This window comes from Coregonus clupeaformis, chromosome 34 (genome assembly GCF_020615455.1).
Source record: "Coregonus clupeaformis isolate EN_2021a chromosome 34, ASM2061545v1, whole genome shotgun sequence".
Taxonomy (NCBI): domain Eukaryota; kingdom Metazoa; phylum Chordata; class Actinopteri; order Salmoniformes; family Salmonidae; genus Coregonus; species Coregonus clupeaformis.
In genome coordinates, this window is record NC_059225.1 from 18,256,934 (window position 1) to 18,283,301 (window position 26,368).

General features: G+C 44.1%; 1 protein-coding gene across 1 annotated transcript in view; it reads right to left on the bottom strand.

Moving 5' to 3' along the window:
* The window catches only part of cntnap2a (contactin associated protein 2a), a 195,564-nt gene that overhangs the window by 107,744 nt on the left and 61,452 nt on the right, over positions 1 to 26,368 (bottom strand). The window contains exons 14-17 of the mRNA XM_045210319.1: positions 22,510 to 22,629; positions 20,138 to 20,253; positions 19,802 to 19,886; positions 548 to 704 (exon numbers count right to left, since the gene is read on the bottom strand). Of these exons, the coding sequence (XP_045066254.1) occupies positions 548 to 704; positions 19,802 to 19,886; positions 20,138 to 20,253; positions 22,510 to 22,629 (478 nt within the window). The remainder of the gene's footprint in view (positions 1 to 547; positions 705 to 19,801; positions 19,887 to 20,137; positions 20,254 to 22,509; positions 22,630 to 26,368) is intronic.

Below are 26,368 nucleotides of genomic sequence, written 5' to 3' on the forward strand. Positions count from 1 at the left end.
ATCGTAACAAGAGAAAGAAAGAGAGAGAGGGTGTTGTGAAGAGAGAGGGGAGAGAGGGAGAGGGAGGGGGAGGAAGAGAGACAGGAGAAGAGAGAAGGAGAGAGTAATTCAGAAAAGGACAGAGGGAGAAGGAGAAAGAGTAACTAGCAGCCATACGTTATTCTAATGAGAACATCCATCAGGTGTTTTAAAGGGTTCAGAAACACAACGTTTGTTATTATTGGAGGAGAGGGGGGACATCGCTCACTGCTTCAACACACAGCCTTTTATACACTAACCCTGTTGTTTCTATCTGTAAGTCTTGTGGGGACTTCTGGTCCCCACAAGTATAGTTAAACATGTCTACACACGCACGCATGCAAATGTAAGTTGTTACAGTACTGTATGTCTGTTATTTGTCCCAAACATTGTTCGCCCCTGCTGCGGTTTTGGTTGGACCAGGTCCCTCTTGAAAAATAGATTTGATCTCAATGAGACTAACCTGGATAAAAAAAAGGTTAAATAAACACACACAGTCCCCCCACCCCACGCCAACCCATGTACTCACCATTGTTTGTGGTCAGCGTCACAGTTACAGTCATATTTGGGATCAGTACAGTTCCTGTCGATACCACAGGAACACTTCTGTATCCCCGGCCCTGATCCTCCCCAGTAGAAATGTTTCTCACTGCTCCTACCCACCCACCACGTATAAGGGGTCCCCTCTGGAGAGACAGAGACACACACAGGAGATATCAGTATAAGACAACTACACACACCAGTCCCAATGCCAGTCTGCTGCCTGGTTCATATCTCTTTAAATGTGTGTTTGTGTGTGTGTGTGTGTGTCTATGAGGTGGGGGGGTCACTGGTCTGTAATAAGAGCTGTAATATTGTTTTATTCAGATGCCCCGCTCTGTAGAGCAGAAAGATATGCATAATATCTGGGAACAGCACAATAACACACAATATGAGACTATATGAGATAGGAGAAGATTGCTATTCTCTTTATTTCTAATAAAGGACACAATATACGGATATAGATCTTCTATTCTGTTGTGATAAAATCCCAACTATAAAATGCTATGAATATTATAATCCGAGACACAGTATAGAGAGGGGATGAGTAAGCAAAAGCAATGATAATCTCTGAAACATCTCTCTGTCTCACCTTAGTGGCACACAGAGTTTCATTCAAAAACGCTATACAAGATATCCATTTTCAGAAATGTTGGTAAATTAGCTTTAATTGTTTAAAGAGATTGTGTTTTTTCACTATCTAATCATGGCATGGGGTTGTTCAATGACAGACACATATTTGTTTCAAATCTATCACTTGATAGTTTCACTTCAGAAAGACAAATAATCATGTTTTTTTTTGCAAAATGCTATATATCCGCCTCACCTTCAGAGAAATAAATAGTACTGCTAGGTTTTACACAGTCAAATGTAATTACATTTTAAATAAAGAACTGTGCAAATGATACATTTGCGACATCAATATATATTTTTTACAAATAATAATTAAATACAGTAATATGAGATCTGTATGTAAAACATTTACATTTGACATTTTAGTCATTTAGCAGATGCTATTATCAAGAGAAACGTACAGTAAGTGCATTCATCTTAAAATAGCTAGGTGAGACAACCACATATCACAGTCAAATATACAGGACACGAAAATTCAGTTCCAGCTAAACAATGGCTATATAGCGTTTTACAAAATGTTCAAACACATCTAAAATCTATGAATAAAAAATCTGAGAACAGTAATATTTTACACACACATGAAGGTACCCATAAGCAATCATTTCTGATGAAAAAAACACAAATGTGATTTATTTTTGGGATATAGCAATTTGGAAATTAAATCTTCATTTATTCCTGCATTTCTAATATCTCATCAAACACTGGGTGTATGTGTGGCGTTGTGTGTGTGTGTGTGTGTGTGTGTGTGTGTGTGTGTGTGTGTGTGTGTGTGTGTGTGTGTGCATGCGTACACGGGCGCTCATATACACTTCCAGGTGCTCAATTCAATCTGGGTCTTTTGTATCAATCACCTTAAAGGTCTTTTGTAATGAACATGTTTGAAACATTATTTTCAACTTTTTCTATTGAGAGCAATATAATTAGAGGCCTTTGATAAAAATAATAGAACATCTACAGTTGAAGTCGGAAGTTTACATACACCTTAGCCAAATACATTTAAACTCAGTTTTTCACAATTCCTGACATTTAATCCTAGTAATAATTCCCTGTTTTAGGTCAGTTAGGATCACCACTTTATCTTAAGAATGTGAAATGTCCGAATAATAGTAGAGAGAATTATTTATTTCAGCTTTTATTTCTTTCATCACATTACCAGTGGGTCAGAAGTGTACATACACTCAATTAGTATTTGGTAGCATTGCCTTTCAATTGTTTAACTTGGGTCAAATATTTTGGGTAGCCTTCCACAAGCTTCCCACAATAAATTTGGTGAATTTTGGCCCATTCCTCCTGACAGAGCTGTTGTAACTGAGTCAGGTTTGTAGGCCTCCTTGCCCGCACACACTTTTTCAGTTCTGCCCACAAATATTCTATAGGATTGAGGTCAGGGCTTTGTGATTGCCACTCCAATACCTTGACTTTGTTGTCCTTAAGCCATTTTGCCAAATCTTTGGAAGTATGCTTGGGGTCATTGTCCATTTGGAAGACCCATTTGCGACCAAGCTTTAACATCCTGACTGATGTCTTGAAATGTTGCTTCAATATATCCACATAATTTTCCTTCCTCATGATGCCATCTATTTTGTGAAGTGCACCAGTCCCTCCTGCAGCAAAGCACCCCCACGGCATGATGCTGCCACCCCCATGCTTCACGGTTGGGATGATGTTCTTCGGCTTGCAAGCAACCCCCTTTTTCCTCCAAACATAACGATGGTCATTATGGCCAAACAGTTCTATTTTTGTTTCATCAGACCAGAGGACATTTCTCCAAAAAGTATGATCTTTGTCCCCATGTGCAGTTGCAAACCGTAGTCTGGCTTTTTTATGGGGGTTTTGGAGCAGTGGCTTCTTCCTTGCTGAGCGGCTTTCAGGTTATGTCGATATAGGACTTGTTTTACTGTGGATATAGATACTTCTGTACCTGTTTCCTCCAGCATCTTCACAAGGTCCTTTGCTGTTGTTCTGGGATTGATTTGCACCAAAGTATGTTCATCTCTAGGAGACAGAACGCGTCTCCTTCCTGAGTGGTATGACGGCTGCGTGGTTCCATGGTGTTTCTACTTGCGTACTATTGTTTGTACAGATGAACGTGGTACCTTCAGGCGTTTGGAAATTGCTCCCAAGAATGACCCAGACTTGTGGAGGTCTACAATTTTTTTTCTGAGGTCTTGGCTGATTTCTTTTGATTTTCCCATGATGTCAAGGGAAGAGGCACTGAGTTCGAAGGTAGGCCTTGAAATACATCCACAGGTACACCTCCAATTTTCCAAGCTGTTTAAAGGCACAGTCAACTTAGTGTATGTAAACTTCTGACCCACTGGAATTGTGATACAGTGAATTATAAATTAAATAATCTGTCTGTAAACAATTGTTGGAAAAATTACTTGTGTCATGCACAAAATAGATCTCCTAACCGACTTGCCAAAACTATAGTTTGTTAACAAGAAATTTGTGGAGTGGTTGAAAAACTAGTTTTAATGACTCCAACCTAAGTGTATGTAAACTTCAGACTTCAACTGTAACTAAATGATACACCTATTAGACTCTTAATGGGGCAATCTGCAGTTGCTTCATACATTTTTGGACTTTAATATGTATTACCCATTGATTCTTAAAGAATATATCTTAGCTTAGTTCAACTGTCTTACCCCATCAAAACTAAAATATAAGCTTGTCCAATGTTTGTATACAAAGTAAATCTAAACAAACACTGTATACCCTCAAAACATGGTCACAATTATAATTTTAGTCCTTGCATCCATAGCTATCTATGACTTTTAGAGTGGCTGCATTTCTCCAGCTCATCCCTCAGCTTCCTACCAAAACAATATCAGGGAAGGCGCTTTGTTATTGTTTCAACTGCGGATTGCCCCTTTAAAATGAGTGTGTGTATGTTGGAGGGAGAGAGAGAGAGAGAGAGAGAGAGAGAGAGAGAGAGAGAGAGAGAGAGAGAGAGAGAGAGAGAGAGAGAGAGAGAGAGAGAGAGAGAGAGAGAGAGAGAGAGAGAGAGAGAGAGAGAGAGAGAGAGAGAGAGAGAGAGAGAGAGAGAGAGAGAGGTTGTGAAGAGGTACTCTGTTCTTCTCCCTAGTGTGCCTTTTAACAAATTCAACTTAAAAACTCGAGTTTAGAGCCTGTCTCTCCTCTATTTTCTCGCTCTGTTCATCCCTTCCCTCTTGTCACATAGCTAAATCCCCCCGCAGACACCTCAATCCTTCACAGGAGAAGAAGTAAGAGAAAAAAAAGGAGAAAAGAAGAAAGGGAAGAGAGACATGAATTGATAACAGCTGTTGGTGTTGCTCCTCTTTGGGAAGCCCCACTACGGTACTTAGCCTGACAAAGCTTTATCTGTCTGCTAGGCTAACACATACACACACACACACACACACACACACACACACACACACACACACACACACACACACACACACACACACACACACACACACACACACACACACACGCACACACACAGGTAACACATTGAGTGTGCATGTGTGTGTAAGGCCAGCTAGTTGTGTGTTTACAGTAATATATGAGGGACAGCAGATCAATACAGGCAGCATTCCCCATGGGCTACCTACATACTGTAAATAGACTGGGACAGGAGCAGGATGAGAGAGAATTTTTACAGTGTGTGCGTGTGTGTGTGTGTGTGTGTGTGTGTGTGTGTGTGTGTGTGTGTGTGTGTTGCCACCTGCTGTCATTGCGGTTAAGGACTACAGTGTCTGAATGAGCTGGAAACAATATTCTCTAGACGCCGTTAGGGTTCTGATGGCTGGGGTCTGCTGCCACTGACAGGTATATGAAGAGCAGGTGCAGATACCATTAAAGTTCCACCGGCCTGCCACTCCGACACCGACAGGGATACAAACATTATGGCTGCCATTACGGCTCTGATGACCTGCAGTAGCACTCTGTCTTGGTGAAAGGCTATGATCTCAGTGACAGGGATATGAACACTATGGAGGCTATTACGGCTCAATGACCTACAGATGCAGTCTGACACCCTGAAAGGCTATGATCCTCCTGACAGGGATAGGAGCACTGCGGACGCCATTTTGGATCTAATTGCCTGGCTTGATCTCTATGGCAGGGAAATGAAGCTGTCAGTCACCAGGTTATCCAGTGACAGAAATACTGTTTTCCCCTCTGGCTTTCACTCTCTCTCTCTCTCTCCCTATCCGTCTTTTCTCCTCTTTCTCTCGTTTCTACTCCCCCGCTCTGCTTAATCCCTTACTATGTAACCCCCACCCCTCATCTCTCCCTCTCTCTCTCTCTCTCTCTCTCTCTCTCTCTCTCTCTCTTCCTCTCTTCAGTTCGGCTTTACTTCAATCTCTCTCTCTCTCTCTCTCTCTCTCTCTCTCTCTCTCTCTCTCTCTCTCTCTCTCTCTCTCTCTCTCTCTCTCTCTCTCTCTCTCTCTCTCTCTCTCTCTCTCTCTCTCTCTCTCTCTCTCTCTCTCTCTCTCTCTCTCTCTCTCTCTCTCTCTCTCTCTCTCTCTCTCTCTCTCTCTCTCTCTCTCTCTCTCTCTCTCTCTCTCTCTCTCTCTCTCTCTCTCTCTCTCTCTCTCGCTCTCTCTTTGCTTGGTAGTGGCTTGTTGAAGGACTTGCATACTAGCATGCTGGTCACACACACACAAACACACACACACACACACACACTGATAGCCGTTGTAAATGACAAAGTGTGGGCTGGAGACCATAAACAACCCTAATCATCATTACCGGATGGTAATTTCTGTGTGTGTGTGACTATCAGTCAGATTTAGTGTTGTACGCGTCCGGGTCAAGGCCGATGGACAGATATGTCATGACAAAATGGCATCGTGGGGATGCACTTTTTCATTCACTCCATCCATCCATTTAATTTCTTATCAGGCCTGCCAGAGAGATGCTCAACACTTATCATTGCAAAGGAGAACAAAACAACTGAATGAAGGTGACGACAGAGAGAGAGAGAGAGAGAGAGAGAGAGAGAGGAGAAGGCAGAGTCAGAGAGAGAGAGGAATGTGTAAGAGGGAGAGAGAATTAAGGAAGGGGGTGGAAATGGTCAGGAGCAAAAGAAAGAAAGAGAGAGGGGGACAGAATGTGTTGTACAACATGATTCAACCCAATCAATACGGCTTTGCAGCAGAACTACCTCAGAGTTCACTGACACATCAACAACTGCCTCTCTATAAGTATGGGGAGAGGTTACCAAGGTTACAGTCACTCCCCCCCCTCCCCTCCACTCACACACTCTCTCCATCCCTTTCTCATCTCCCCCTCTCTCCACCTCCATTACACCCCTCTCTCTCTCTAGCCTGAGGAAGGGTCATCATATCCCTTTCCTTTCCCCCTCAAGGCCAGCGCAGCCTTTAACAGTTCTATACTGTTGTGATGTACACAATACACCAGCTGTTACATTCTGTATGGAATATGGATTATATAGAATAGAATAATGCTATTTAATGTTCTGTTCCATTATAGAGGAGGCGCTCAGAGAAATCCTATGATCTATGTGTTCTATATGTAATTCTATGGAGGTGATTGAAGCAGGTGAAGCGGGAAGGTGTCTTACTAAGACATATATACACCACATACACACACATGCACCACGAACGCATGCACACACACAGGTTATGTTCTTCTATCCTCGTGGGGACCTAAAATGTATTTCCATTAAAAATCCTATTTTCCCTAACTCCTAACCTAACCCTAACCCTTACCATAACTCTAACCCTAACCTTATCCCCAACCTTAACCCTTACCCAAACCTAACTCCTAACCCTAAAACTAACCACTAACCCCTTACCCTTACTCTAATTCTAACCGTTATTGTAAACCTAACCCTAACCCCCACATGTAAGCACACACACACACACACACACACACACACACACACACACACACACACACACACACACACACACACACACACACACACACACACACACACACACACACACACACACACACACACACACACACACACACACAAACCATTACACACAGTGATTTGCAAAACACTAAACACACTTGTATACATCAGACACAGAAGTATATCATGATGTCACTTCCTTGCAATTCCAAAGCACTGACTGTCAAATTACCACACCTATGAGCCAATCTGTTAAACACAGCCATCAGGTGCACAAACACATGATTGCTAAATTGTAGACACACCAATCAGGTTTAAGCACTATAAAAATGCAGCAGGTAGGTTCACCTGCCTTCAACCAAAATGGAAGGAGTCAGAAGAAGAGTGAGGGTGAGAGGAGGAGTACACAGAGGAGGAGAAGGAGGTAGAGGAAGAGGCAGAGGCCGAGCCAGAGGTCGAGGAAGACCTGAAGCAGGAGGAGAACGTGCACAAAGAAGAAGAGGACCAAACTTATCAAATGACATTCGTGCAACACTAGTGGACCATGTTGTGAACCACGGATTGACGCTGAGGGAGGCTGGACTGAGAGTTCAGCCAAATCTTAGCAGACATACAGTGGCATCTGTCATAAGGACTTTTCGACAGGAAAACAGGTAAAAGAAGATCTGTCTACAGTTACAGTAATCAGCCGCTTATTGTATGCACCATATCAGCACTTGTGATACCCCTTCCTGTGACATTGTACAGTAAGTTACATGTATTATTCTCTACATAGGATTGAGGGTCGGGAACGACAAGGAGGAAGGGGGCCCATATTCACGCAAGAACAAGAGAGAGAGATAATACAGTTTTTGCCCATTGCTTACACACTAAAACCGAATGCTTAGACCAAAGCCTCAATACCTAAACGTCTTGTAGCATACCTTAAACACAGTGTTACCATAGCTTAAACACAATGTCAACTTTGCACTTTGTTTGCAATTCTGTAACACACTTATTGCGAAACACTACACACGTTTTCTTACATTAGACACTTTGTTCAAAAACGAAATCACCTGTTATCATTGGGAAAACACTCTGTTCAAAATGCAAAACTCATCTGGCAATTGTATGCACTTACATACACACCTGAAAACACTTGCACAGAAAACAGAACACCAATCAGTCTGAGCCTTAGCACTACAAATAGGCCTCAGGTAAGCCATTTTTAGAACTTTGCAAGCATGGAGGCAATGAGAGTCAGAGTAAGAGGAGGACAAAGAGAGAGAGGAGTCGGATGTGGAAGAGGACGTGGAAGAGGACGAGGACCAGTGCGGAGACGTATATCAGATGACATCAGGGCTACTCTGGTGGACCATGTGATAAATCATGGCCTGTCCATGAGGGAGGCTGGGCAAAGAGTCCACCCTAACCTCAGTCGCTACACAGTAGCATCGATAATAAGGACATTCCGACTGGAGAACAGGTATATCTTCAAGTTTCTACTCCAGACTGTACCTACTGTATGTGTCACATGATTCTGTATCATATTACAGTATTACTGTACTAACTATACTATACAAAAATGGGTAGTGCTGTGAAGTACTGTATATGTAAAGGGAATACCATTGTGATGTTGCAGTACTGTGTACAGTTTGAAAGTACAGTATGTGAAAAATAACCTAACCAATGACATCTTGTGGTGGCATTTTCTACAGAATGGTTGGACGACCTCCTCAAGGTGGAAGGGAACGGCTCTTCACTCAACAACAAGAGCTTGCCATCATTGAAATGGTGCGAGAAAATAATGCAATCCGACTTCGTGAGTTGCAACAACGCATAATTGCAAATGGAAATGAATTCAACAATATCAACAGGGTCAGCATTTCTACACTAAGTTGCATCCTACAGAAACATAACTTCAGAATGAAGCAGCTGTACAGGGTGCCATTTGAGAGGAACAGTGTCAGGGTCAAGGATCTGTGCCATGATTATGTGCAGGTATGTGTCACTTTACTTTACATACTATATATTGTGATGTGGGAATGAGGGTTTATGCTGCCACCTGCCCTGCCTGTAGCTTGTAGTTTTTGTCTATACCCACCCAACCCAGCCCCTACTTGTGTGAAAATATAGACATTGTAGTTACTGTATGTGTTTTCAGTAACACTATTCAATATTTTCTGTTACAGACAGTTCTGGAGTTTGATGCCGCCGAACTGCCGCATGAGTTCATCTACGTGGATGAGGCAGGCTTCAATCTGGCCAAAACCAGGCGTCGGGGCCGTAACGTAGTTGGACAAAGGGCTGTTGTAAATGTCCCTGGGCAGCGTGGGGGAAATATCACCTTGTGTGCTGCAATTAGTGTCCAAGGAGTCCTGCATCATTATGCCACTCTAGGTCCCTACAATACAGGACAGATCATTGCATTTCTAGATGAACTACATGCAGTTGTGCAGGACAGACCACAGCAGCCCAGGTTTGTTGTCATCTGGGATAATGTTAGTTTCCACCGGGCTGCTCTGGTCCGAGATTGGTTCAACAACCATAATCATTTCACAGTTTTATACCTGCCCCCTTACAGCCCCTTTCTGAATGCAATCGAGGAATTATTTTCAGCGTGGCGGTGGAAAGTATATGATCGGCAACCACATGCCCGCATGACTCTTCTGCAAGCAATGGAAGAGGCATGTGGAGACATTGAGGTGGGATCAATCCAAGGGTGGATTCGGCACACAAGGCGATATTTTCCCCGATGCCTAGCCCGCGAGGACATCGCCTGTGATGTTGACGAGGTCATGTGGCCAGATCCGAACAGAAGGCGTGATCCATAAGCCCCCCCGCCCCCCACCACACACACGCACACGCACACACACACGCACACACACACAAAACAAGTATATGTTTTTTCCCCCAATAGCAATTTATCCAGTAATTGTTTTGTTTTTTTACTTTTGTTTTGTTGCTAAATTTGATGTTAAGAATTTCTGTAAGAATGTTTGTTTTTTTGTAAAAATCTTTTTGTAAATACTGTTTGATTTCTGCAGAAATTCTACTTTTGAGTTTTACAGAAGACAATGACAATAAAATGACAATAAAAATAGAAACACAAAGACTGCAGTGTTTTATATAAAGCCCATCAGTGTGTTGCTGGTGATATGAAAGAGTAATTCAAATGTTGCTTGTGTGTATAGTTTTGTTGCAAGAATTTCATTTTTAGAAAGGAGTGTTAAGTTTTGATTGCAGTGTTTCATTTTGGCATATATGTGAGTTGTTAATCTCCAAGTGCTATGTCTGATTGGCTTGTGTGTTGAGTTTTGACATAATGAGCCAAATTCTGCAAAAAGTGTGTAAGCAATAAGCAAAAACTGTAAACATGGTTTTGGCCAATAATGCTATCAGGCTCAGAGAACTACAAGCCAACATTATCGGTGACCATGCAATTTTCAATAATGTCCATCAGGTCTCTCAGTCAACACTGGCACGCATCCTGAAAAGACATCAGGTTCAAATGAAACAACTTTATCGAGTGCCTTTTGAGCGGAATTCAGAGAGGGTAAAATGGCTGCGGCATGAGTATGTGGAGGTTTGTATTGTTCATACTGCACACATTACTTTTTTACATTGACTGTATACTCCGGCGGCAGGTAGCTTAGTGGTTAAGAGCGTTGTGCCAGTAACCGAAAGGTCGCTGGTTCTAATCCCCGAGCCGACTAGGTGAAAAATCTGTCGATGTGCCCTTGAGCAAGGCACTTAACCCGAATTGCTCCTGTAAGTCGCTCTGGATAAGAGCGTCTGCTAAATGACAAAATAAAATAAAAAAATAAAATAAAAAAATATTAGACCTATCCTGAACTACACAATATTTCACTGTATTTCAGAGAGTTTTGCAGATGGATGCTGAGGAAATCCTGCATGAATTCATATATAATGATGAGGCAGGGTTCAACCTCACAAAAGCAAGAAAGAGAGACAGAAATATCATTGGCCACAGGGCTATAATCAATGTCCCAGGGCAATGTGGGGGTAACATCACCCTTTGCGCTGCCATTTCACAGCATGGGGTTCTCCTCCGTCATGCCAAAATGGGCCCTTACAACACACCTTACATTCTCGCATTTTTGGACCGATTGCACCACATCGTCACAGCAGGTAATGAAATGCACCAGATGCAATACACTGTCATCTGGGACAATGTGTCATTCCACCACTCTGCTTTGGTCCAGAACTGGCTTCAACACCATCCACAGTTGACAGTACTATACCTTCCACTATACTCTCCGTTTCTAAACCCTATCGAAGAGTTTTTCTCTGCATGGCGGTGGAAGGTTTACGATCTCCAGCCCCAGGCTCAGGTACCCTCATTCAGGCCATGGAGGACGCCTGTGACCAAGTTGACGCCGCAGCTGTGCAAGGATGGATTCGACATTCAAGACGGTTCTTCCAGCGCGGTCTTGCTAATGAGGATATTGCTTGTGATGTTGATGAAATTCTCTGGCCAGATCCAGCTAGGCGAAGAGATAATGTATAGTATGTTTACTGTAGTATTTTCTGTACAATATTGTCAGTTTTTTTCAGATTATTTTTTATGTTTGTTGTTGTTGTTATTTACTTTAATTGTAACCTGTACTGGATACAGTATTTTACGTTTGTCTGTTGTTTGCTGAGCTAACAGTGTTATGCACACTACTGTAGTAGCATGAAAATTGGGACATGTTTTGTTGTGATTCTCCATGTTGACATGTTGACTGATTTGGGTATATGGAGAGAAATAAATGATATTTTCCTCAGTCTGCAGCATTGGTCTTGTGTAGTGTTTGTATAGTTGTACTTTCTCTGTGTACTTCATTTACAGTAGTCTAATCACTGAGAATTAGACTTGCTAAAAGTGTTTTAGGTTTGCAACAGCAGTGTGTAACTGGTTCAAAAAGATTGAAGTCATATGAAATGTGTGTGTTTCGTATGGTAACAAAATATTGTTTTTATGAAGTCGTGTATAGTTTTGACCAAAGTGTTCCATTTTGCAAATTATCTGAAGTGTTGTGCTACTTTGGTGTAGGGTTGTGCTAATTGTGTGTAGTGTTTTGACAAACCGGGCCCTGTTTTCAAAATTGTGCTTAAACAATTGAAAAAAACGGTATTAACTAGAGAACTGCACTCTGGTGGACGCATCTGAGGAGGGCGTGGGTGGGGTCCTCTCCCAGCGGCAAGGTAAGCCAGAGAAAATGTATCCCTTTTTCTCTAAAAAGCTTACCCCCGCAGAGAGGAACTTTGGAGTTGGAGACAGGGAGCTGTTGGCGGTGGTCCTCGCTCTGGAGGAATGGAGACACTGGCTGGAGGCACAGTCCATCCATTTCGGATTCTCACTGACCACCGGAATTTGGAGCACATACGGGCAGCGAAACGGATGAACTCTCGTCAAGCCAGGTGGGCCCAATTTCTTACTCGCTTTCAGGTTATTCTGTCCTACCGCCCAGGATCCCAGAATGTGAAAGCCGACACACTCTCCAGGATGCACCATACCGGAGAGAGGAAGGATCTGGGGGGGGTCCTATCCTGCCTCCGTCTCTCATCGTGGCACCTGTTGTTTGGGATGTGGACGAAGACATCTGCCTGGCGGTCAGGAGGACCCAGCGCCTGCCAACACCCCTCCGGGGCGCGTGTATGTACCCACCAGGGTCTGTGACTGCCTGCTGATCTGGGCACACACCACCCTTACGGCAGGGCACTCCGGTATTACGCGCACCCTACATTCTCTCTCACAAAAATGCTGGTGGCCCACCTTGGCCCACCTAACTGTGAATGGTTCTTCCTTCTCTTCTCTTTCCACGGCAATGATAGATTCCGGATCAGCAGGGAACCTTTTAGATAGGGAGCTGGTCTCTGAATGGGGTTTTCCCACCGTGCCACTGCCTTCTCCGCTACACGTCACCTCGCTGGACAATAAACCACTTGGATCAGGCACCATTACGCATGTCACTCTCCCCATCACCATCACCATTCACACACTACCGGAGCACCACAAGGAGCTGTCCTTCCACATCGTCACGTCACCCCTTCACCGGATCGTCTTGGGAACGCCCCAGCAGGCAAACTAGTTCCTCTCCCAGTGCCTCAGCGACCTTGGCCACACCTGTCCATAGACTTTGTCACCGACCTCCCACATTCTGACGGCTTCACCACAGTCCTGGCGGTCGTAGATCGGTTCTCCAAATCATGCCGTTTTTTGCCACTAACTGGTCTTCCTTCTGTTCCAACAGGTCTTCCGGCATTATGGACTTCCGGAGGAAATCATCTTGGACCGTGGCCCCCAATTCACCTCCCGAGTGTGGAAAGCTTTCCTGGAGAAGATCGGGGTCACGGCCAGCCTCACTTCCGGGTATAGGCCTCAGTCGAATGGGAAGGTGGAGCGCATGAACCAGGAGCTGGGGAGGTTTCTTCGTTGCCACTGTCATGACCGGCAGGGTGAGTGGGCGAGTTTTCTTCCCTGGGCAGAATATGCCCAGAACTCCCTCGTTCACTCCTCCACGGGGCTCACTCCCTTCCAGTGTGTCCTGGGGTACCAGCCGGCCCTGGCCCCTTGGACACCCAGCCAGACCGATGTGCCCGCTGTCGACGAGTGGTTCCACAGGGCCGGACAGTTCTGGGACGCCGCCCATATCCATCACCAGAGGGCCATTCATTGGCAGAAGGACCAAGGCGACCGCCACCGCAGTGAAGCCCCCATATTCCAGCCTGGTGATCGGGTCTGGCTGTCCACTAAAAACCTCCCTCTCTGCCTGCCCTGCAAGAAACTGAGACCCCGGTTTGTGGGGTCGTTTAAGGTCCTCCGGCAGATTAATGAGGAATCATACAGGCTGCTCCTTTCCCCTCACTACCGTGTCTCACCCACTTTTCATGTGTCTCTCCTCAGGCCAGTGGTTCCTGGTCCTCTGGCGGATGCCGTCCCCCTGGGTATGCCCCCTCCGCCCCTGGACATTGAAGGGAGTCCAGCGTATTCGGTGATGGACCTGCTGGACTCCAGGTTCCGTTGTGGGACGGCTCCATTACCTGGTGGACTGGGAGGGGTATGGTCCTGAGGAGAGGAGCTAGGTTCCGGCTGGAGACGATCTGGACCCCAACCTAATTCGGGACTTCCACCTTTGCCGCCCTGACTGGCCCGCTCCTCATCCTCTGGGTTGTCCTCCTGGCCGGCGACGTCCTTCGGCAGGAGCCGCGGGTCCGGGTCCGGGTCCGGGGGGGGGGAGGGGGGTTTACTGTCACGTCTTCTCCCGTTGCTCCCCACTGGCACTCTGATTTGCCGGTCTACTGAGCCACCGGTTTCATCTCATCACCACCCCTATATAGCCCTGGACTGTTCAGTGTTGTGTTGTGTGTGATTGTTAGTGTCGTGTACTCGCTCTTTGGTGTTCTCTTGCTCAGTGTTAAGTAAACCTTTACATTGTTGATTCCTGCGTCTGCGTCCTGCCTCTTCGTATCCTCAGTACTCGTCACAACTTGCAGGTTCCTTCTCAACAGTGCAACAACAATAAGAAATAGTAAGAGATAATAATGCAAACATAAAGTAAGGCATACAGGAAGGCACAATTTATAGTCCAATATTTACACATGTATCAGGGAAGGGGGCATTGGGGGCAAGTGTTTAAATTGTGCATTATTAGGAATAGTAAATAAGAGTCTGGTAGCAGCAGTTGTGATGTGTGTGTAGCATGAATGTGTGTGTGAGTGTGTGTGTGTGTGTGTGTGTGTGTGTGTGCGTGCGTAAGTGAGTGCATGTGTTCTAAGGTGCGGAGAGTCAATTCAAGTGGTCAGTCCAGTTCAACTGTTCAGCCGTCTAATGGCTTGTAGATTAAAACTGTCTCTGAGCCTGTTGGTATCAGACCTCATGACGTTGTGGCTGTGCCAGCTAGTGACCACTCTGCAGAGCTGCCTCCAGTACATGAGTAATCTCAATAAATGCCAACCTGTCTATTTTGCCTCACTCCTTCACAAGCGGAAAAGACAGGCAGCTTATTGAGATTAAGTATGGGGCCTTGAGGGAGACAGGGTGAGGCCTGCCAGCCTCCCTATCCCTGGAGCTTCACTGAGGCTAACCCAGCTAGCGACCGGCATTGGCCGCTGGGAGGAAGAGAGAGAGAAAGCGGTATTTCACCTCCTTTCTTTTTTGCAATTCATCAACCTCTCCCACCTCAGATGAAAATGGTTTTGCACCTCACACACATACTTGCACACACACACACACACACACACACACACACACACACACACACACACACACACACACTTGTACATAGGTCATGCTGTGAGTCTAATCTGAGTCTTTAGCCCCCCCACACGGCGCCAGTCTCCCATATCTGGATTATGATAATTTCACAACTGATGGATGAAGGAGTCTCTGTATGTGTGTGTGTTGGGGGGGATATGATAATTCCATAACTGATATGGATGAAGCAGTTAGGAGGCTATTTCAGTAAAGCGCAGAGGCTCGGCACCCTGTAGAGAACTGTGTTAGCAGGAGCAGAGAGTACACACACACTGACACACACATGCGCGCATGTACGCATGTAAACATGCACCCCCCCACGCACGCACACAATCTTCTACCCTTCGATCTCCACAGAGGTTGTTTGAAGCGGGTCAAAAAGCTTAGCTCTGTAGTGGATATCAAAACCTATTGTAGAGGAATGGTAGCTCAGGATCTGTATCGGTGGCAGCAACAATATAAACCACCACTTCACATCCAGCCAGAACCCATTGTAAATGACACAGTATCATTTCGCAATCATTTACTTGTGAGTGAGACTGCGTGCTATTTTCCACTCCACAAGGCACAAAACCACTCTGTTCTCCTTATGCTACAGCTGCTGTGTAGATTCAAATGACAAAAAATAGGGGAACAATCGTTTTATAATGTAGTATTCTTTCTGGTGTCTGTAAAACGAAAACTATATAAATAATAAAACTAAAACAAGTACACTGATGTAATGGGTCAGAAAATAAGGCAACAACTCTTCAAGCCAGGTCTCTTCCTTCCCCCTCTAGCCACAGCCTCTGCTCTCTACATCCCTGGATTCTGAGAGAGAATGGATTAATCAATTCTGTCTCTTACTTTACCCTGACTTAGCCTTATATTATTCTGCTTCTCACTGTTCTGCATCTCAGCATTACTATTCACACCAACGCACCTCACTGGAATGACATACTTTAGAAACCCTAGAAAATCCCATCTAACATTTTCAATTTTCAATTCAGACTCAACTGGATGGTACAGCAACCCTGATCATTGGTTAAAGAGAGAGAGAGAGAGGGGAGGGGAGGGAGGGAGGGAAAGTAGATTACTTCCCACTGGGCACAGACGTAATTTCAACGTCTAGTTTTGATTTACATTTGGTTGAGTTGTCAACTAACGTAAATTCAACATAAAAAAATAGTAGATATATATTATGTTTTTTTGAAATTCCCTTACTTTGATGACTTTTTGCAAATCCAATCAGTTTTCCACGTTGATTCAACGTCATCACACTGAGGGCTCTATTTTCGGCTGGTGCTAAGGAGGCGCAACTGTCAAACGCATGTTAGTTTTCAATTTTGTCATGTAAAAACTGCCGCACTGGCATTTTCCAGCCCTAACGCCAGGTTCTACAATTTACCTGTCTAACATCAGCTTCTTTTCACTGAGGGGAGGGGTGGCAATATTTGAGGTGTGTCCTTAAAAACAAGCGCAAAAGCGACAATTTCATGCAGCGCTAATGGGACGTTTTTTTTAATCAAAACCCATCCCTTTCGTGCCATCGCCAGCTATTGCGCTCATAATTCCGTCTATGAAAATAGCAAAAATATTACTGGCACACCCCCAGACCTATAGCACTAATGCCAGCGCTTAGATTTACCATTGATTTAGGTTTGTTAAAATAGAGCCCTGAATGTTTTGTTGTTGAAATGATGTGGAAACAGTGTTGATTCAACCAGTTTTTGCTCAGTGGGTTATGGTTAGGGTTACACATTACTTATGTTCTTTCCCGACTTCCACAGAAGTGTTGTTGTTAATGTTGTTGCCTTGAAAGACACACATCATATCTCACCTAAAGGAATTTTATAGTTGGTTGAAAGAACACACACACAGACACACAATGTTAATCTCTGTAAAATCATGGTTCAACCTTGCGGAAATGTTAGTTCATTTCCGAGCTGTGTTTGTTCCTACTCAGATGAAAGTTAACAGACAGGAGCATGTGTGTGTATGTGTGTGTGTGTGTGAATCAGAGAGTTACGTACAGTGAGAGAGAAGAGAGAAAGAGAGAGAAAGAGAGAGAGAGAGAGAGAGAGAGAGAGAGAAAGAGAGAGAGAGCGAGAGAGAGAGAGAGAGAGAGAGAGAGAGAGAGAGAAAGAGAGAGAGAGAAAGAGAAAGAGAGAGAGAGAAAGAGAGAGAAAGAGAAAGAGAGAGAGAGAGAGAGAGAAAGAGCAAGAGAGACATTTCATCCCACCCCCACACACTGCCATTATGTATCAGTCCTTCTCTCCATCATCTAATCTTTAGTTTCTTTCCTCCTGACACACTGAAAGTCTCATCATTGGCTGGGCTCTTCTTTAAATAACACAATGAGAGACAGACAGGGCCTTGAGCATATTTAATTACATGAGTGAATATTTCAATGTTGGAATTCATCTTGGAGTCCAGCAGGGCAGAAGACTGCAGCAACCTTGAACAAAAGCTTTTGTTTGTCGAACATTAAAGTGCAGAAAGACGGATAGGATAATCAGATGTTAATTAGCGGGTTGTCCAAAGGGGTGACGATCTAACAGGGGGAGAGATGGGGAGGGAGGGGGAGAAACACCACTCCCTCTCACTACTCAGATGACCCCACTACATACAGTGCATTCGGAAAGTATTCAGACCCCTTGATGTTTTCCACATTTTGTTATGTTACAACCATATTCTAAAATGATTTTAAAAAATGTTTCCCTCATCAATCTACAAACAATACCCCATAATGACAAAGTGAAAACAGGTTTTTAGAAATGTTTGCAAATGTATTACAAATAAAAAACAGAAATACCTTATTTAAATAAGTATTCAGACCCTTCGCTATGAGACTCGAAATTGAACTCAGGTGGTTTCCATTGATCATCCTTGAGATGTTTCTACAACTTGATTGGAGTCCACCTGTGGTATATTCAATTGATTGGCCATGATTTGGAAAGGCACACACCTGTCTATATAAGGTCCCACAGTTGACAGTGCATGTCAGAGCAAAAACCAAGCCATGAGGTCGAAGGAATTGTCCATAGAGCTCCGAGACAGGATTGTGTTAAGGCACAGATCTGGGGAAGGGTACCAAAACGTTTCTGCAGCATTGAAAGTCCCCAAGAACACAGTGGCCTCCATCATTATTAAATGGAAGAAGTTTGGAACCACCAAGACTCTTCCTAGAGCTGGCCGCCCGGCCAAACTGCGCAATCGGGGGAGAAGGGCCTTGGTCAGGGAGGTGACCAAGAACCTGATGGTCACTCTGACAGAGCTCCAGAGTTCCTCTGTGGAGATGGGAGAACCTTCCAGAAGGACAACCATCTCTGCAGCACTTCACCAATCAGGCCTTTATGGTAGAGGGGCCAGACGGAAGCCACTCCTCACTTAAAGGACTCTCAGAACATGAGAAACAAGATTCTCTGGTCTGATGAAACCAAGATTGAACTCTTTAGCCTGAATGCAAAGCGTCATGTCTTGAAGAAACCTGGCACCATCCGTATGGTGAAGCATGGTGGTGGCAGCATCATGCTGTGGGGATGTTTTTCAGCAGCAGGGACTGGGAGACTAGTCAGGATCGAGGGAAAGATGAACGGAGCAAAGTACAGAGATCCTTGATGAAAACCTGCCCAGAGCGCTCAGGACCTCAGACTGGGATGAAGGTTCACCTTCCAACAGGACAACAACCCTAAGCACACAGCCAAGACAACGCAGGTGTGGCTTCGGGACAAATCTCTGAATGTCCTTAAGTGGCCCAGCCAGAGCCCGGACTTGAACCCGATCAAACATCTCTGGAGAGACCTGAAAATAGCTGTGCAGCGACGCTCCCCATCCAACCTGACAGAGCTTGAGAGGATCTGCAGAGAAGAACGCGAGTAACTCCCCAAATACAGGTGTGCCAAGCTTGTAGCGTCATACCCAAGAAGACTCGAGGCTGTAATCGCTGCCAAAGGTGCTTCAACAAAGTACTGAGTAAAGGGTCTTAATACTTATGCAAATGTGATATTAAAGTGTTTAGTTTTTTATAAATGTGCAAAAATTTATAAAAACCGGTTTTCGCTTTGTCATTATGGGGTATTGTGTGTAGATTGATGAGGAAAAAAAACAATTTAATCAATTTTATAATAAGGAACGTAACATAACAAAATGTGGAAAAAGTCAAGGGATCTGAATACTTTTGAATGCACTGTAAGTGAGGATGAGCACACATCAGACTGATAGTTGAGCCCAAGCAGTAGAAGAAGAACAAATATAGAAGAATAGAACACTGCAGTATAGAAGAATAGAACACTGCAGTATAGAAGAATAGAACACTGCTGTATAGAAGAATAGAACACCGCAGTATAGAATAATAGAACACTGCTGTATAGAAGAATAGAACTCTGCTGTATAGAAGAATAGAACACTGCTGTATAGAAGAATAGAACACTGCTGTATAGAAGAATAGAACACTGCTGTATAGAAGAATAGAACACTGCTGTATAGAAGAATAGAACACCGCAGTATAGAAGAATAGAACATTGTGTTACCGGGTGTGTTGAGCAGTCGGGACATGATGCAGGCGTACGACACATGTTGTTGACAGTGTTCTGCACTGGTGGTAATTGCCGTGACCTGTTACAAACACACACATGCACGCACACGCACGTATGCACACAGACACAGTCACACACACAAACACACACACAAACACATACAAGTCAGTAATCAATGAAAATGTCCACAAGGTTAAAGAGAGTAGGGTGGGATAAAAGACTTAACTGAAAGACTCAATGAACAGCCATTGAATTCTGTGTGTACTTGTTTGTGTGTCTGCCTGTACAGTATGTGTGTGTGTGTGTGTGTGTGTGTGCGCGCGTGTGTACCTGTTCCATAGAGGCGCTGTAGTTGAGTTGCAGCACAGTGCGTCTCTCTCTGCTAGACCCGGTCACTGAGGTCTGGGCTGGTAGATTATTTACCACTGTAGTCCACACCTTGTCTTCTGAGAGAGAGAAAGAAAGAGAGAGAATGAGAGAGTGAGAGAAAATAGAAAGAGAGAGAGAAAGAGAGAAAGAGAGAGAAAAGGAGAGAGAGACAGAGAAAGAGAGAGGGAAAGAGAGAGCGATAAAGCGTAGCTCTAAAAAAGGTGATTCAATGAAAGCTCTTAAAATATACAGTGCCTTCAGAAAGTGTTGATACCCCTTGACTTATTCCACATTTTGTTGTATTACAGCCAGAATTCAAAATGACAAAGTGAAAACATGTTTTTACAATTTTTTCCCAAATGTATTGAAAATGAAATACAGAAATATCTAATTTACATAAGTATTCATACCCCTGAGTCAATACATGTTAGAATCACCTTTTGTAGCGATTACAGCTGTGAGTCCTTCTGGGTAAGTCTCTAAGAGCGCTGCACACCTGGATTATACAATATTTGCACATACAATTCCTCAAGCTCTGTCAAGTTGGTTGTTGATCTATGCTAGACAGCCATTTTCAAGTCCTGCCATATATTTTTATTATCCAATTTAAGTCAAAACTGTAACTAGGCCACTCAGGAACATTCAATGTTGTGATGGTAAGAAACTCCAGTGTATATTTGGCCTTGTGTTTTAGGTTATTGTCCTGCTGAAAGGTGAATTTGTCTCCAAGTGTCTGTTGGAAAGCAGACTGAACCAGGTTTTCCTCTAGGATTTTGCCTGTGCTTAGCTCTATTCCTTTTATTTTTATCCTAAAAAAAACTCACAAGTCCTTGCCAATGAAAAGCATACCCATAACATGATGCAGCCACCACCATGCTTGAAAATATGAAGAGTGGTACTCAGTGATGTGTTGTGTTGGATTTGCCCCAAACATAATGCTTTGTAATCAGGACATAAAGTTAATTTCTTTGCCACATTTTTTGCATTTTTACTTTAGTGCCTTATTGCAAACAGGATGCATGTTTTGGAATATTTTTATTCTGTACAGGCTTCCTTATTTTCACTCTGTCATTTAGGTTAGTATTGTGGAGTAACTACAACGTTGTTGATCCATCCTCAGTTTTCTCCAATCACAGCCATTAAACTCTTTAACTGTTTTAAAGTCACCATTGGCATCATGGTGAAATCCCTGAGTGGTTTCCTTCCTCTCCGGCAATTGAGTTAGGAAGGACGCCTGTATCTTTGTAGTGACTGGGTGTATTGATACACCATCCAAAGTGTAATTTCACAATGCTCAAAGGGATATTCAATGCCTGATTTTATTTTCTCTCAAAACTACCAATAGGTGCCCTTCTTTGCGAGGCATTGGAAAACGTCCCTGGTCTTTGTGGTTGAATCTGTGTTTGAAATACAATGCTCGACTGAGGAACCTTAAAGATAATTGTATGTGTGGGGTACAGAGATGAGGCAGTCATTCAAAAATCATGTTAAAACTATTATTGCACATAGACTGAGTCCATGCAATTTATTATGTGACTTGTTAAGCACATTTTTAATCCTAAACTTATTGAGGCTTTCCATAACAAAAGGCAATACTTATTGACTCAAGATATTTCAGCTTTTTATTTGTAATTAATTTGTAAAAATTTAAAAAAACATAATTTCACTTTGACATTATGGGGTAATGTGTGTAGGCCAGTGAAACACAATCTCAATTTAATCAATTTTAAATTCAGGCTGTAAGACAACAAAGTGTGGAAAAAATCAAGGGGTGTGAATACTCTCTGAAGGTACTGTATTCTTATAATATATGAGAAGCTGTGGTGCCATGGTTTATCTGATATATGGTCAAGGCTAGTGTGTGTGTGTTTACGTGTGTGTATGTGTTTGTGTGTTTGTGTGTGTTTGGTGGTCACAGATAAATGTCAAAAGCTGTAGCCGCAGAACCAAGTTGCCTTGGCAACTAACAGGTTAAGATGTGCTAGGCCTTAAATAAAAAGAGGAGAGAAGAAGAGAGGGCATCTTGTCATCTCAGGTCCTTGGGGTCAGACCTGGACTGGAATAGAAAACTCAGTGCTCTCTGTCTGCCTGGCCTCTGTTCCTTCATGGTTTATTGAAGGAGTTAGAGGACTACATTTTTACGATGTACAGAACTTTATTTTTGTAATCCTTTGGTCTCTTTACCTTTCATGTTGCAAGGCATGGAAAGACTTCTAATAATAAAGTCGAAAAATGTGGGAGTGTTCTCAAATGACTGGTGTTCTCTGTAACGCAATGGACTTAAAGCCCTTATTGTCATCAGTTCTGAACTGGGTCTGTTCACACAAACACACCTGTCATGTTGCAGTTGACTTTGAAAGGTCCGAGTGGTCCACTCCCATCCGGATCTATCCAGTATGTGTCTGAAGATCTGCCCAGGTGTTTATACGCCTCACAACTCTGTTCAAACACCGCTAGACAGACAAAGAGAGCGAAAGAGAGGGAGAGTGAGTGTGTGTGTGTGTGTGAGTGAATGTGTGAGTGTGTGAGTGAGTGAGTGTGTGAGTGAGTGTATAAGTGTGTGTGAGTGTGTGTGTGTGTGCGAGTGAGTGAGTGTGTGAGTGAGTGAGTGAGTGAGTGAGTGTGTGAGTGTGTGAGTGAGTGTGTGTGTGTATGTGTGTGAGAGTGTGTGAGTGAGTGTGTGAGTGTGTGAGTGAGTGAATGAGCGTGTGTGTATGTGTTTGTGTGTGTGTGTGTGTGTGTGTGTGAGTGTGTGAGTGAGTGTGAGTGTGTAAGTTAGTGTGTGAGTGAGAGAGTGAGAGTATGAGTGTGTGAGTATGTGAGTGTGTGAGTGAGTGAATGAGTGTGTGAGTGTGTGAGTGTGTGTGTGAGTGTGTGTGTGAGTGTGTGTGAGTGAATGTGTGAGTGTGTGAGTGATGGGTGTGAATGTGTGAGTGAGTGTGTGAGTGTGTGAGTGTGTAAGTGAGTGAGTGAGTGAGTGAGTGTGTGATTGTGTGAGTGAGTGTGTTAGTGTGTGAGTGTGTGAGTGTGTGAGTGTGTGTGTGATTGAGAGTGTGAGTGAGTGAGTGTGAGAGTGAGTGTTTAAGTGTGTGTGTGAGTGTGTGAGTCTGTGTGTGTGTATGAGTGAGTGAGTGAGTGAGTGTGTGAGTCAGCAGGTGAGTGTGTGAGTGAGTGTGTGTGTGTGTGTGTGAGTGAGTGAGTGTGTGGGTGAGTGATGGTGTGTGTGTGTGAGTGAATGTGTGAGTGTGTGTGTGTGTGAGTGAGTGTGTGAGTGTGTTTGAGCTGTAATTTGTGTGCTGTCTCATATCTTCTGTCTCATATTCATTAAACTAAAGAGACTTAGCTGCAGGCTCACTCTCTTTTGTGTGTGTGTGTGTGTGTGTGTGTGTGTGTTTTCTGACTTCTGAAGGACAGATGATTAATTACATTTCTGGAAGTGTGAATAAAAGGGAACTACAGTAATGTGATGTGCTTATAACTTTACTAGCAGGCAATTTCACAGTGGCTGTCACTCTGCTTCCACATACCGACAGAAAAACAGAAACTTTTGGTTGTGTCACATACTGTCTGCCAAACACATACTTTCGTACTTTCAAATGCACACGCAAGCACACACACATGCACGCACACACACACACACATAACATAACGGCGCCGGAGGAGATAGCTGCCGTTTTACGGGTTCCTAACCAATTGTGCTATTGTGTGTGTTTTTTTGCGTTATTTGTAACTTCTTTTGTACATAATGTTTCTGCCACCGTCTCTTATGACCGAAAATAGCTTCTGGATATCAGGACAGCGATTATTCACCTCATACTGGACGAAGATATTTTATTTAATGAGTCGGATGCGAATTATTTACTTCAGACACCCGACAAGGCCCAAATCCCCGTCATTCGCAGGAGAAAGAGACGGAGATATCGGGGACGTAGGCCGGGGTGTCTTGTAAGGATCCGACGGCGAGTAGGTAATCTGCCTCTACCATCAGTCCTATTAGCCAACGTACAATCATTGGATAACAAAATAGACAAGCTACGATCACGAATATCCTACCAAAGGGATATTAAAAACTGTAATATCTTATGTTTCACCGAGTCGTGGCTGAACGACGACATAGATAACATACAGCTGGCGGGATATACGCTGCATCGGCAAGATAGAACAGCTGCCTCCGGTAAGACAAGGGGTGGCGGTCTGTGTATATTTGTAAACAACAGCTGGTGTACGAAATCTAATATTAAGGAAGTCTGTTGTCTATTTACCACCACAAACCGATGCAGGCACTAAGATTGCACTTATGACCTGTATAAGGCCATAAGCAAACAGGAAAATGCTCATCCGGAAGCGGCGCTCCTTGTGGCCTGGGACTTTAATGCAGGGAAACTTAAATCCGTTTTACCTAATTTCTACCAGCATGTTAGATGTGCAACCAGAGGAAAAAAAAACTCTAGACCACCTTTACTCCACACACAGAGACGCATATAAAGCTCTCCCTCGCCCTCCATTTGGAAAATCTGACCATAATTCTATCCTCCTAATTCCTGCTTACAAGCAAAACCTAAAGTAGGAAGCACCAGTGACTCTGTCAATAAAGAAGTGGTCAGATGACGCAGATGCTAAGCTACAGGACTGTTTTGCTAGCACAGACTGGAATATGTTCCGGGATTCTTCTGATGGCATTGAGGAGTACACCACATCAGTCACTGGCTTCATCAATAAGTGCATCAATTATGTCGTCCCCACAGTGACAGTACGTACATACCCCAACCAGAAGCCATGGATTACAGGCAACATCCGCACTGAGCTAAAGGGTAGAGCTGCCGCTTTCAAGGAGCGGGACTCTAACACGGACGCTTATAAGAAATCCCGCTATGCCCTCCGGAGAACCATCAAACAGGCAAAGCATCAATACAGGACTAAGATTGAATCGTACTACACCGGCTCCGACGCTCGTCGGATGCGGCAGGGCTTGCAAACTATTACAGACTACAAAGGGAAGCACAGCCGCGAGCTTCCCAGTGACACGAGCCTACCAGACAAGCTAAATTACTTCTATGCTCGCTTCGAGGCGAGCAACACTGAAGTATGCATGAGAGCATCAGCTTTTCCGGACGACTGTGTGATCACGGTCTCCGTAGCCGATGTGAGTAAGACCTTTAAACAGGTCAACATTCACAAGGCCGCAGGGCCAGACGGATTACCAGGACGTGTACTCCGAGCATGCGCTGACCAACTTGCAAGTGTCTTCACCGACATTTTCAACCTGTCCCTGACTGAGTCTGTAATACCTACATGTTTCAAGCAGACCACCATAGTCCCTCTGCCCAAGAACACTAAGGTAACCTGCCTAAATGACTACGGACCCGTAGCACTCACGTCTGTAGTCATGAAGTGCTATGAAAGGCTGGTCATTGCTTACATCAACACCATCATCCCAGAAACCCTAAACCTACTCCAATTTGCATACCGCCCCAACAGATCCACAGATGATGCAATCTCTATTGCACTCCACACTGCCCTTTCCCACCTGGACAAGAGGAAGACCTACGTGAGAATGCTATTCATTGACTACAGCTCAGTGTTCAACACCATAGTGCCCTCAAAGCTCATCACTAAGCTAAGGATCCTGGGACTAAACACCTCCCTCTGCAACTGGATCCTGGACTTCCTGACGGGCCGCCCCAGGTGGTAAGGGTAGGTAACAACACATCTGCCACGCTGATCCTCAACATGGGGGCCCCTCAGGGGTGCGTGCTCAGTCCCCTCCTGTACTCCCTGTTCACCCATGACTGCATGGCCAGGCACGACTCCAACACCATCATTAAGTTTGCCGACGACACAACAGTGGTAGGCCTGATCACCAACAACGATGACACAGCCTATAGGGAGGAGGTCAGAGACCTGGCCGTGTGGTGCCAGGATAACAACCTCTCCCTCAATGTGATCAAGACAAAGGAGATGATTGTGGACTACAGGAAGAGGAGGACCGAGCACGCCCCCATTGTCATCAACAGGGCTATAGTGGAGCAGGTTGAGAGCTTCAAGTTCCTTGGTGTCCACATCACCAACAAACTATCATAGTCCAAACACACCAAGACAGTCGTGAAGAGGGCACGAGAAAGTCTATTCTCCATCAGGAGACAGAAAAGAATTGGCATGGGTCCTCAGATCCTCAAAATGTTTCAGAGCATC